We start from the raw sequence: 13,747 nt of genomic DNA, 5'->3' as shown, positions 1-13,747 counted from the left end.
TACTAAATAACAGTACAAATTTTGTGAATAATAAACAATACCTATAACGAATAACATTGATATTTATTCGAACAAATCATAACATTAAATTTCTAATAAATTGCTAACAAAATTTAGAACATCAAAACTTAATTCCTCACAATTATCTGCAATTGTAATCCATAAAATACCTAAATTGCTGCATTTGTCCAAACAATATCACCCAAAAAATTAGAACGAATAAATCCTTAAGAAGTACGATACATCATCACGGAAGTCACCCAAGCAAAATTAAATTTACTTTAAATTTGGATCCATGGACATTTCTTCATAAGTCTTTGAAGCTTTGCTCAGAACGTCGTCCTTCAGTTCGTTTCCGGAGCACTAGCTACGGCATCTGCACCTCTCTCCTACAAGTTTTGAACAAGTAATGTCTTATATCTGAACAAACATAAATTATTTCCGAACAAAGATTATTATTTACTGAATAAATAGTATTCGAAATTTATACCCTTTTCGATCTACAAACTAGTTTCCATGTCTATCGCTAACTCACCAACAAAAAAGCACTATTTTGGGACCCTAGAACTTAATCCAATTCAGCATAACATAAAAACAACAAAAAGTCCAATGATTTTTCAATCAAGAAGCGGTCACCGTTTAACATGAGTAAACCTACAACCAAAAGCTTGAAAGCAAATGAATCAATAATAGAATATCAGAAGAAGGATAGATGCTTACCATTTGTTGAAAAGCCAAGTCAAAGGATCTTTTCGGAGCAGAATTTGACAAAATTTTGATTGGTTTCTTGGAAAAGCCCATAATTCTATTATTTGGGGAAGTACCTAAGTTTCTTGTAATTTTTTCCCTCAACAATCTCTCTCATTGTAGAATTAAAGCAAAAATAAGAAATTGAAGCAATAACTTCGAATTCCAGAATCAATTCTCAGTTCTAATAAAAGTGCCCATTGTTCGCTTCTAAGCGCATCAATCAACCAAAAACATCAAAATAAGCAAAAAAAAAAACCCCCAAAATCTCACTAAATTCACATAAACCCCTAATAGATTCCAAATCCAGAGGCGAAGAGAATAGAACAAAAAAAAAAATGCTAAAAATGGCGCACCAACAACACACGCAAGAGAATTATACGAACAAAAAATAATCTGGTGAAAATCGTTGTGTTTATTCGAACATATAAAAACAGATCGGCTCATATTTAGTTAGATAGAAATATTCCATGCTCATTCCAATGTTTTTATTGTCGAATAATACAATATTAGGCTATAGATTTTCTGGAAAACAGTAAAAACCTCAAAAATTACAGTTCTGTTTTAAAGGGATCTATAAATGATATTGGAGTGATTTTTACTTTCGAATGAACAATGTAATGTTGAAATTTGAATGATTCGAACTTACCTTTCGAATGAAACACCGATGATTCTGCAAAAACCCCGATGTTTTTCTACCTTCTTCGATAATCTGCAGAAGTTGTGCGGCAACGTAATCGTTGTGTTTATACGTAATGGATGTTGCTATTCCGTATCCCAAAACCCTAGTTTCCACAATATTTTTCGAAGAGAAGGTGGAGGAGTGATTTTCGGAAATAATTGAAACTTACTGATTTACATTCATTGGTAAATTCCAATTTACCCCTTCCGGAATTTCTAAACACTTTTTTAAAATGTTTTTCGATTTTAAAAATACTAATTGGAATAAAAGAGGGCCGTAGGATGAAGTAGATCATACGGTCCTGACTTTTTCTCTATTCTATACTATAGTAATTCTCCATGGATCCATACCCTATATATGTTCAATGAAAAAGGCCTAAATGTAAGAAAGAAGAAAGAAGTAATCTCATCCGTTGATCTTATCTAATCTAACGAACATGATTTGTTCACGCCATGTTCAACGGATTTTTTCGTTGAACATTCGTGAACATATACAATATTTTTGGGGGTTCTGGGTTTCGACCCCCCATATGTTCAACGAAAAAATCCGTTGAACATGACGTGAACAAATCATGTCCGTTAGATTAGATAAGATCAACGGATGAGATTACTTCTCTCTTCTTTCTTACATTTAGGCCTTCTTCATTGAACCTTTGCCTATATATATATGGAAGGGCTAAAATAAGAGCATCTTGAGTTCGAATCCCAAAGGTAACAAAAAATTATTTTTCAAAATTCATACCTTTATACAGCGAATTCATACGTGTTCTACATAAAATTCATACATTAAAAATTGCTCTTATTTCTTATTTTAAGATGCGCTCTCACAGTAGCCAACCCCTATATATATATATACATATTTATTTATTATGACGTGTAATATGTGTAATGCCATTATCCATTATTTAGTAATTATAATTACCATTACACTTTATACAAAGTTGAAAATTTATGTTTTTAAATTTGAAATTTTATTGAGTAATTAATGTATATTTTATTTTAAAAATATATATTGTATTTATTTATATTTTGATTATGTTAAATATGTATATTTATTAATTGAGATATTTGCTGTAAAATACACGAACTTTCAACGAATTTAGATTTTTCTCATGACCTTTAAAATTTGAAAAATAAACCATCTTTTAATTTTTTTTTATTTTTTTATGGGTATGAAATGCTCCAAATAGAAGCTGATTTTAGAATTTTTGATTTAGATTTTTTTGATACTTTTTTTTTTGAGAAAGAAACTATCATATATTGATATCCGAAAGAGCAATATTTAGAAGCCAAGAAGGAAATCCCGACTTCCAAATCATTACATCATTAGAAACAACAGCAAAGCGAGCAAGCTCATGAGCCGCTCTATTAGCTTCACGCCGGGCGTGAAAAAAGTCGACCACCACATGCTTCCGGGCATAATTAAAAACCTCCCAAAGCTCGTCACAGAGGGAGTCTGAACCAGAAAAATCATCATGAAGGACATGGATAGCAAGCAAGGAATCCGAAAATAAAACCACCGGTCCAATGTCGTTCTCCAAACAGAAACCAACAGCAAGCATCATAGCTTGAAGCTCTCCCAACAAGACAGTAGCTGTAAACCCGATAGGTTGACAAGCAGCCGCAATAATCACACCTTGTGGGTCACGCACAACAAAACCAACACCAAACTTAAGCCCATCCGCATCATACGCCACATCAACATCGAGACGAAGAAGGCCCCGGGAAGGAGGGAACCAGCTGGAATCACCTTCTGGAGGAAGAGCTCGTTGAGAGATAAGAACTTGTTTCCTAGACTTCTGAAAAGTGGAAAGCAAGTTATCACTTTCCAAAAGATCAACATGCACATCTCCATTGATATTCCCATGTCTCAAATCACAGAGAAACTTCCAAGCTCGCCACAGCTTGAAGATCCAACTTTCCAGACCCTTTTTGCCCCATTCATCAAAAATAACACCACACAAGTCGACAAGCGAGAGATGACCAGATCTTCGAAGTTTAGACCAGAAGATCGTATCTTTCCAAGCATTTCGCAGCTTCTCACAAAAGATCAAGCAATGAGAAGTGCTTCCCCAATTCTTTAAACACCAGGAACAGATGCCTTTAACTGGAACGTGGTGGCGTGCCAAGTTAAGGTCAGTCGCCAGAAAATTATGGAGAGCTTTCCAAGCAAAATGTTTGACTTTAGGAGGAAGATTAAGAGCCCACAATCTCTTCCACTCTGAACCCGCAGTTGAGGAAGAGTTGGCAGGAGTTCCGTAGAAATCAGTCGCACACAGATAACCAGATTTGACGGAGTAGTGGCCTTTTTCATCAAAAGTCCAAAAGCGACAATCACTCCCATTCGCCTGAAGAGGATCAATTGAAAGGATGGCGTCAAGCAGATAAGTTGGAAAGGCCTCAAAAAGCTTGGCTAAATTCCAGCCGCCATCATTGTTAAGAAAAGCTGAGACCGTCGCCCCTTGAAAAAGCGGGCTCAGACAGACACCGCAAGGACCAAAGCCCGGAATCCAACTATCCTCAAAGGCGGAGATACTTTTTCCGTCACCAACCTTCCAACGAAGCCCCCTCAATAAGAGCTCTTTACCCCAACAGATGGAACGCCAGGTAAAAGAAGAGTTTGGTGACACCCGAGCAGCCAAAAAGTTGCCATCCTTGAAGTACCGTTTCTGCAGAATACGAGCCAGAAGGGAGTCAGGTTTTTTGATGATTCTCCAAGCTTGCTTAGCAAGCAAAGCTTGGTTAAAAGCAGCTAACTTGCGGAAGCCCAGCCCACCCCTAGACTTGGGCGAACAAAGTTTATCCCAAGAGGCCCAATGCATGCATTTACCGATATCTTTCTCACCCCACCAAAAGTTGCTACAAGCCCTCTCAATATCCGAACAAACACCCCCCGGAAGGCGAAAACAAGCCATAGCATAAGTCGGGATGGATTGGAGGACCGACTTAATAAGAACTTCTTTTCCTCCTGTTGAAAAAAGCTTTTGGTCCCATCCGGTGATTTTCTTGAGCACACGATCGCGAATATACTCAAACTGAAGCTTCTTTTTCCTCACAACAAAAGTAGGAAGACCGAGGTACATCACGTGGCCCTGGGTCTGTTTAATACCCAGAATACTAGTGACCATCTTACTATCCGCTGAACTCGTATTGGGACTAAAAGCAACTGAGGATTTGTCAAAATTAATCACTTGCCCTGAAGCAGCTTCATATTTCCTCAAAATATCATTCAAACCATTGACCGACTCCATGTTTGTCTTGAAGAAAACAAGACTGTCGTCAGCAAAAAAAAGATTGGAAATAGGGGGGCAGTGTCTAGCAATAGAAATCCCGCTGAATAAACCCTGATTTTCATAGTTGCGAAGAAGTGAAGAAAAGCCTTGAGCACAAATAACAAAGAGAAAAGGGGAAAGAGGACAACCCTGGCGCAGACCCCGTGTCGGGAAGAGAGACCCGTACACTTTACGGTTCACCACAAAAGAGAATTCCACTGAAGAAATGCAGAGCATCACCAAATCCACAAGATGAATCGGAAATCTCAAAACCTCCATCATATCTCTGATAAATCTCCATTCTACACGGTCAAAAGCTTTGCTCATGTCGAGCTTAGCAGCTGCATAACCCTCAAAGCCCTGATTCTTGTGTCGAAGCCAATGCATACACTCGTACCCCAATAAAATATTATCAGAAATAAGGCGCCCCGGGACAAAAGCACTTTGCGATTCATCAATCACTGAATGCAGGAAGCCTCTCAATCTGTTGGCCAGAGTCTTAGCAACGATCTTATAAGAAGTGTTGCATAAGCTAATGGGGCGGAAGTCTTTCACAGCAATCGGTTTCAAAATCTTTGGGATAAGCACTATCAGCGTCTTGTTCCAATCACAAATATTGGCTTTGCCATTCAGAACACACAACACATCATTAGTCACAGAATCCCCGATCTCACCCCAGAATTTCTGAAAGAACAGGGGAGGAAAGCCATCGGGGCCCGGCGCCTTATGCGGAAACATCTGGAAAACAGCCTTTCGAACCTCAGCTTTAGAAAATGGAGCACAAAGATCATCCCGTGCTTTCTCACCTAACACGGTAGAAACTGAATCTGTCACTTCAGAAAGCATGTCGGGCGTGGGAGAATTCGAAGAAAAAAGCTCATAAAAGTAGTCTTTAATCACATCAGCCATCTCTCGATCATTCTTAACCAAAACTCCCTCCTTGTTAACCAAATAATGAATAGTGTTCTGTTTTTTCCTTTTGCTCGCAAAGGAATGAAAGTATTTAGAGTTTCTATCCCCCAATCCGAGCCAATTAACACGAGAACGTTGTTTCCAATGAATCTCTTCCGCCTCAGCCATACGTTCGATATCTTTCGTGAGTTTCTTCAACTTGACATCAAAATGTTTATCCAAGAATTGGGACTGCAACAGCTTAGCTCTTTTCTTACGGAGAGCAGCCAATTCGCGGGAAGGGGCTTCGAATTTCTTCTTAGACCAGGACGTAAGGAATTGTTGGCAGCCATCAAGTCGTTCTTTGAGTGAAGCCATACCCAGATTGCTCCATTGAGTGAGAAAATCAGCCGCAAAAGTCTTATCCACAAACCACTTTTGTTCAAAATAGAAGCGCTTATAACCATTTCCCAATTCCACACGATCCTCCATCTTCTCCATCTTGAGAAGGAGAGGTAAGTGGTCAGACATGTGCGGATCAAGGGCCCGAACAATCTGGAAATCGAAGACATCCATAGCCCCCCGATTACAGACAAAACGGTCCAGCTTAAGAGAGCGAGCCTCCTCATTTTTCCGATGGTTAAACCAAGTAAACTGTGCTTCACATGAGAGAGTTTGAAGGCCACAAAACTGGAGAGTCCGACTAAAATCACGCATTTGCGACCATGGCCGGCGGCTCCTGGCACAACAGTCTTTCTGGCTCAGAATTTCATTACAATCTCCTCCCACAATCCAGGGTAAATCATGAAAACCACAACAAGCAAGCCTCTTCAAGAGTTCCCAAGAGTTCTTACGATTTTTAGTCTCCGGGTTTCCGTAAAAACCAGTAAACCTCCACTTGATGTCATTAAAAAGAACGATACAATCAATATGTCCCATAGAATAACTACGAATATCGACCACACAAGGGTGTTTCCACAGAAGCATCAAACCACCACTAGCACCTCTAGAATCAACGACAAATTGTCCATCAAAATTAAGATTAGTTCGCCACCATTTGCTTTTCATGGTATTGACCTTGGTCTCGCTGATAAACAGCAAATGTGGGGAGAAGCCAGTAACCAACCGGCGGAGCTCATGGAATGCTCGGGAGCTCCCTAACCCCCTAGCATTCCAAACAATACAATTCATAATACTCGGCGGGGCTGCTCCGCAGCCTCCGCCGTTAAGTCATCGTCCACAACCTCCTCAATTCTTGACTTAATGATTTTCTGTTTTTGTTTAGGTTGCATGTCTTCCAAATTACCATCAGAAGCCTCATGTCTTTTGGTCCCAACTTTCTTATCCTCGCTTTTCCTGACTTTACTAAATTGTGACCCAGAGCCCGGGCCTCTCGCCAGCCTCTTCCAGCCTGTACTTTTAGGGTTGAGTTTGGCTTTTGCTGAGTGAATTATGCCCTGTTTGTTATGTGTAGGGCCAACTAGTTCTTTTTGGCAAAGGGGATCCTTCTCTTTAGGCTGCGCCTCTATCATAACTTGGCTCCCCACCCCGAGCTCTTTTACTGGTACCTCAACAAACATAGCAGTAGACGCCCCTTCGTCAATATTATCGGTTCCCACCAAAACGTTAGTCTCACCGGAAACCTCCGTGGGAATAACAGTCTCATCGACCTGTTTGGTATTAACCTCACCTTCTTCCGATGAGTATTGGGTGGTATTTTGGGACCCTGAGCCCTGGTTATTGAGAATAGAAAGATGCCGAGTTCCTCGTGGAATCTCACGAGGGGTATTAAATACCCCCCCCGTGGTAGCTCTTGGAGTAGGACGTGTATGGGAATTTCTCCTGTAATCCACACCCCTACCTGCTTTAAGCCAATTACCGAACATGGGATTTTCCTTAAAAACATCACTAACATCACAATCTTTAAGGTAATGCCCAAGCTTTCCACAGCCGAAACAAAAATGGTCTGGAAGGCGTTCATACAAAACCAGAACCATCGCATCCTCATCCTTTCCTTCAGCCTTGATCGGAACACACCGGACAAGCGGCTCAAAAATCGATCTCGTAACCCTCACACGACCATAGCGTCCCATACAAATTCCCCCATTGTCATCAACCTCAGTAACTCTGCCAATCTGACTACCCACACGCCGGAGAATTTGGGGAGTCATACAAGCCACTGGCATATTGTGAAGTTGTACCCAAAAAGATACTTGATCAAATTGGGCATTTGTAGCAGTAAGCATCGAATCAGTTTCTTTCAGAATCATAAGCTCATTGAAGAAATGCCATGGTCCCTCCGCAAGGATCCGTGCTCGATCAGATTCCAGATCCAGCGAAATAGCAAAAATATTTCTTCCCACAAGCTCGATTTCCATTAGCCCCCTCGGCCTCAAAAGATTAGGGAGATTGTCTCGTAAAGCCTCTCGATTAATCAAGCGGTCTGAGAAAACTTTGCCAAGGATGAGTTTCATCGCCCTCTTATCACCAAGGGCAGATTCCGAAGCAGAGAGCAATACAACTTTCGATTTTGCCTCTGCTGATAAACGAAGATCAGCCACGCGTTTAGCAATTTCTTCGGGATCCATCACACCAGACAACCAAAAGCACCCTCACCAACAGAGAAAGAGGAAGACAAACTCTCAAGAGAAAAGGAAGAACACCGCTCCTAAAACCTAATCGCCAAGGGTTTCAGAGGAAGAGAGAAAAGCGATTTTTTTTTTTTTTTTTTTTTTTTGATACTTAAGTGTGATGGATTTTCAATTCATAGATACAACCACTTTATTTAACCCTTATTATCCTTTATGTCTGGGTATCAAAAAATTTAATTTAAAAGCTTAAAATCAGTTTTTATTTGGGGCATTTTATGCCCTTGAGAAAAATAGAAAAAAATAAAAAATAATAATGTATTTTATTTCAAATTTTAAAAAATCATAATTCATTGAAGAATTTTGACCCTTATTTGTTTAATTTTCTGACATAGTAGTATTTAATAAGTCAAAATCTCTCTCCCCTCTGTGTCGACTCTGGAGTGTCGGTTCTCTCTCTCTCGCACATAGACTCAGCATCAGTATGGCAGCTTATGCTGCTCTTCTTTCCCTTGCTCAAACTACACATCTCAATACATATCAACATCAATCTCTCTTTTCTTCCGAAGCAGAAGAAAAAGTTAGATCAATCCACGACTATGTCAGTTTCTTGCTATTGTTCTTTGAAGATTTTCCACAGAAAGTCAACCGTTGGGAAGGAAGGATCAGGGACGCAGCTTATCAAATCGAGGATATTATTGAAGTTTTTATCTGTCACCGAATTCAGCGTCATCCATCACGCGTCAAATTGGAAGACCAGCTCCAAAATGTGATGGAGGAAATTGGTTTAGTCGCGGGCGAAGTCATGGAAGAGCGACCTACTTATCTACCTGCATCTTCATCATCGTCATCAAGGCTTGCATCAACTGGCAACGACGCAGTGATTGGTTTAGACGACGACATCACAGCAATAAAGGAACGGCTTTGCGGACAGTCACCCAATCTTCGAGTCGTCCCCATCGTGGGTATGGGTGGAATAGGTAAAACCACTCTTGCTAAAGCTGTTTACGACGATCAATTAATCATTGAGCGTTTTGATATTCGTGCTTGGGTTGTGGCATCACAAGATTACAGTCCGCATAGGTTCAGGAAACTTCTTTTAGATTCAATGAAATTGTTAGAAGATCAAATGTCAGCAGATGTGATTGATGAATCTGATATTGAATTGAAAGTGTATAAAAAATTGAAGGGTTGGAGGTATCTCATTGTGATTGATGATGTTTGGGGAACAAATATTTGGGATGATGTAAGGTATATGTTCCCGGATGACAAGAATGGAAGTCGAATCATGCTAACTACAAGGCAATTGGATGTGGCCAGTTATCCTGACACTGCTGGCCCTCTTCATGATATGAGGTTAATGGATTGTTCTCAAAGTTGGGATTTGCTTAGGTTGAAGGTATTCACAGACGGCTATTGCACGCCTGATTTAGAAGACGTTGGGACAGAGATAGCACGAAGGTGCGCGGGGCTACCCCTTGCTGTTGTCCTAGCTGCTGGAGTCTTGTCTTCAGTCATCAGGACTAAAGCTTCTTGGGAGGAAATTGCCAAAAATGTAAATCCTGTTGTTGGTTGGGAACTAGAGGAGATACTCTCTTTTAGCTATACCTACTTGCCTCATCATTTAAGACTGTGTTTTCTGTTTATTGGAGGTTTTCTTGAAGATGCAAGTATTCGTGCTTCAAGGCTAATTAGGTTGTGGGTAGCTGAGGGTTTTCTGAAGCATCAAAACGGAGGTAGTAAAAGCTTGGAAGAGGAGGCAGAGGAGTGTTTGGATGATCTTGTAAAGAGAAATCTTGTGATTGTGACTAGTAGGAAAACTAATGGGAAAATCAAGAGCTGCAGCCTCCATGATATGGTACGAGATTTGTGCATAAGGATAGCCCGCGAAGAGAAGTTTCTTCATGTTATGGATGGGCGTGATCTTCCACAAGGCTTGATGAATGAGCGACGCATCAGTTTCAGTCGTTCTGATATAGATAAAATTTGGGGTCCAACCTTCCGTACCATTCTGTGCTTCCAAATGAAGATTTTTCCTAGTTGGCTAGCCATGTTAGGAAGCTATAAATTGCTAAGGATATTGGATGCGTTACATGTAAACCTGAAAGAGCTACCTACTGAATTATTTGATCTGCATTGGTTAAGATATCTTGCTTTAATGGGCTCTTTCAGTATTCCATCCGCTGTATCTAATCTTGTGAATCTTCAAACATTAGTCATTCATCTAGAGTTTGGAAAGCTACGACGAAGGTATGATGATGGTGTACGCCGCTCTTTGCCATTGGAAATTTGGAGGCTGCCGCAACTAAGGCATCTTTTCTTCCATGCTCCTTATATGCTACCTCATCCTCTGGAAGGATTTTATCTTCCTCTAGAAAATCTCCAAACTCTTTTGCTTGTCAAAAATCTTGTATGGAATGAAAAGATCCTACAATTAATTCCCAATGTCAAGAGATTGGGACTTACTTATTCAAGCAATGAAGACCATCACCTCCATCATCTCAAAGATCTGCATCAACTTGAACAGTTGAAAATGATTGGGTATCGGGATTTTTCATGGAGGGGGCAAAGTCCTACTTTTCCTTGTGCATTGAAGAAGTTGACATTAGTAGGCGGGGGATTTCTCTGGAAAGATATGGCCATTGTGGGTTCATTGCCTAATCTGGAAATCCTTAAACTACTAGGTAACGCTTGTGATGGTGAAACATGGGAAACAACTGATGAAGATTTTCCTCGGCTGAAATTTTTGCTAATTGATGAATCGCATCTCCGGGAATGGATAACTCACAGCAACCCTTTCCCAACACTCAGACGCCTAGTGCTTCGTTCTTGTTGCTATCTGAGAGAGATTCCAGAAGGTATAGGAGAAATTCCAACCCTTGAACTGATTGAAGTTGATTATTGTACAAATTCTCTTGTGGAATCAGCCATGAAAATAAAAGAGGATCAAGAGAGTTATGGAAATTATGATCTACAAGTTCTTGCTGGCCATGAGGTTAGAATCCCACCATCCTTGAACAATTTCAAAACTTTTTTGATACATGTAAAAACAAGACTAGCATTTAAGTCATAGAAAGTAATTTTTGGTATATAAGCAAGCCCCTCTTACCCCGATTCTTCTTTGTCAAGTTATATTAGATGCCCTCGGTGGAGTGGCTAGTGGTGGATTGGCTTGTTTGTGACAGAAAGGTCGTAGATTTGATGATTACCACCTACATCTCTAAGTTGAGATATCCTATTGCATACCCTATGGTATACCTACACATATGTCTAAAATAAATGTTATATGATGTCTCCTATTTTTTCTTTTTGAGGAGATAACTGATAAGCGTGTTATATCTGATTACATCACGTTAACATAAATTGATAGTGTTGAATTTACAAATAGAGTGTCCTTTTTGGAACAAAGAAAACCAACTTATCAATAATCATTATTCCTCTCTTTGTGCACTTGGAAGAATATATAATTGACACTATACAAGTGTTTATAGCGGCAATATTTAGTACTGTTACTGCTAATTATTTTGAAACAAATGTAAAGATTCTTGTTTAATTAATATACGGATTTAGATATTTTGTCATTATTTTATGTAGCACTAGCACCTCATAATGCTAGGATAATGGGGGGGGGATGACAAAATTAAGTGGAAAAATAATTGTTATTGCTCAATTCTTCCTGTTCACAATGACAAAAATATAGTCATTCATAAATGGCAATGTTGGAAAGGAGGCATTTTTCTTGTACATTTTTATTCCAAGAATATCAATCAATGCATATTTTTTATGTTGTCAAATACACTGAGCGTGTGTTAATAATATGAAATTGGAAGACTATACATAGTTTAAAAATAAACCTTTGGTCTGCAGTTTTGCTTGCCATATACTGGTATTTGGTAGTCCGTAGTCGAATAGTTTTATATGATATACAAATCCCACTAATTCTGCGTCTCTTTGTTAACATGCTTCGATTAACATGATGGAACTCTTTCTTAAACTACACTTTGATGAGTGTAACAATCTTCATTATGTACTGATGTCACTCAATACATATGACAATGAAACATAAGTCATCATTGAACTTTTTGTGGCAGGAGATTCAGTTATTTTACAAACGGATGGCTCTATCACCATCAAGACCTGCAACTTTGAGAAATGCTGCAGTGATTGGTTTAGACGATGATCTGGTGGCAATAAAGGAGCAGCTTTGTGGACTGTCATCCCAGCTCCAAGTTGTCTCGATAGTGGGTCTGGTTGGTATAGGTAAGACCACTCTTGCTAGAACTGTTTACTATGATCCATTACTCTTGGAGCATTTTGAGATTCGCGCTTGGCTCACATTATCACTGGATTATAGTACACTTAGGTTGAGAAAACAAATTCTTTTAGGCCTTTTAGATTCAATGGAGTTGTTGGATGAACATATGTCTGGAGAGAAGATTCGTGAACCTGAAATGCTAAATAAAATACATCAAAGGTTGATGGGTAGGCGGTATCTCGTTGTAATGGATGATGTTTGGAGCACAGAGGTGTGGGGTGGTATCAGTAATATATTCCCCAATGACGAAAATGGAAGTCGAATCATGTTAACCACAAGGTTGGCAGATGCAGGTTCTTATGACAATTCTGGGAACTTTCTTCATCGGATGCAGTTGATGGATGATTATCAAAGTTGGAATTTGCTTAAGCAAAAGGTGTTCGAAAACATAAATTGCCCTTCTGAGTTGGAAGACATCGGGAAAGAGATTGCACAAAGATGTGCAGGACTACCCCTCGGTGTCGTCCTGATTGCTGGTGTTCTGTCTGCAGTAGATAAGACCGAAGCTTCTTGGAATAAAATTTCCAAAAAAATAAATCCAAATTTTGGCCCACCTTTGCGGGAGATACTATCTTTCAGTTACACACAGTTGCCTCGTCATTTAAAGCCCTGTTTTCTGTGTATGGGAGAATTTGCAAAAAATAAAGAAGGCATCCATGCTTCAAAACTCATTGAGTTATGGGTAGACAAGGGCTTCTTGAAACATGAGAATGGATGCAGTGAGAGCTTGAAAGAGAAGGCGGAGGAGTATTTGGAGGATCTTGTCAAGAGAAATCTTGTGACTGTGAGTAGCAGGAAGAGTAATGGAAAAATCAAGTATTGCAGCCTCCATTATATGTTGCGAGACTTGTGCATAAGAAAAGCTCAGGATGAGTGGATTCGTCGTATTTGTGAGCGACCAGCAGAGCGACCAGCAGAGGCTGCAGAGCCTACCAAGACAAGTTTCTTCATGTTATTGATGAACTTGATCTTCTACAAGGCTCGATGAATGATCAGTTTCAATTGGGAAGATGGAAAATTTGTTTTTGTATGATTGTATCACTTGTAATTAATCTCTGCCAAACTGATTAGCTCGCTACTTTTCGCAATTTGCAAACATATAGTATCCGGCTTGTAATCGGTTCAGTCACGGGTCAACCATTCGATCCGTTAACCAATTAACCACAGATAACCGAATTGTTCAATTAAAAAAAAAAAAAAAGAATAACCTTTTGCTATCCACTCCACCAACCTGTTATTTACGCTTACATAAT

General features: G+C 39.6%; 1 protein-coding gene across 3 annotated transcripts; it reads left to right on the top strand.

Moving 5' to 3' along the window:
* The first annotated feature begins 8,597 nt into the window (after nucleotides 1–8,597).
* On the top strand, nucleotides 8,598–13,715 carry LOC131014872 (putative late blight resistance protein homolog R1B-8). 3 transcript variants are annotated; one of them, XM_057943006.1, is made up of 3 exons: nucleotides 8,598–11,174; nucleotides 11,318–11,431; nucleotides 12,271–13,715. In XM_057943006.1, exons 1-3 carry the CDS (start codon nucleotides 8,664–8,666, stop codon nucleotides 13,480–13,482), a joined length of 3,837 nt encoding a protein of 1,278 aa, XP_057798989.1. In that variant the 5' UTR covers nucleotides 8,598–8,663; the 3' UTR covers nucleotides 13,483–13,715. The 3 variants fall into 3 exon arrangements, with proteins under 3 accessions (XP_057798989.1, XP_057798991.1, XP_057798990.1); XM_057943008.1 differs by lacking the exon at nucleotides 11,318–11,431 and having other exon boundaries at nucleotides 12,280–13,715; XM_057943007.1 differs by lacking the exon at nucleotides 11,318–11,431.
* The last annotated feature ends 32 nt before the right edge of the window (nucleotides 13,716–13,747 follow it).

The sequence above is a fragment of the Salvia miltiorrhiza genome, chromosome 3 (genome assembly GCF_028751815.1).
Source record: "Salvia miltiorrhiza cultivar Shanhuang (shh) chromosome 3, IMPLAD_Smil_shh, whole genome shotgun sequence".
NCBI classification, from domain to species: Eukaryota; Viridiplantae; Streptophyta; class Magnoliopsida; order Lamiales; family Lamiaceae; genus Salvia; species Salvia miltiorrhiza.
Note: the sequence above shows the minus strand (reverse complement) of the source record. Positions and strands in the feature narration are given on the sequence as shown.

Bases quoted from the DNA above. Each gene is read 5' to 3' on its own strand.
- LOC131014872 (XM_057943006.1), top strand. From the start codon at position 8,664: ATGGCAGCTTATGCTGCTCTTCTTTCCCTTGCTCAAACTACACATCTC. The intron at 11,175-11,317 runs GTTAGAATCCCA...AAGTTATATTAG, and splicing joins AAGTTCTTGCTGGCCATGAG to ATGCCCTCGGTGGAGTGGCT. The intron at 11,432-12,270 runs GTATACCTACAC...TTTTTGTGGCAG, and splicing joins ATCCTATTGCATACCCTATG to GAGATTCAGTTATTTTACAA.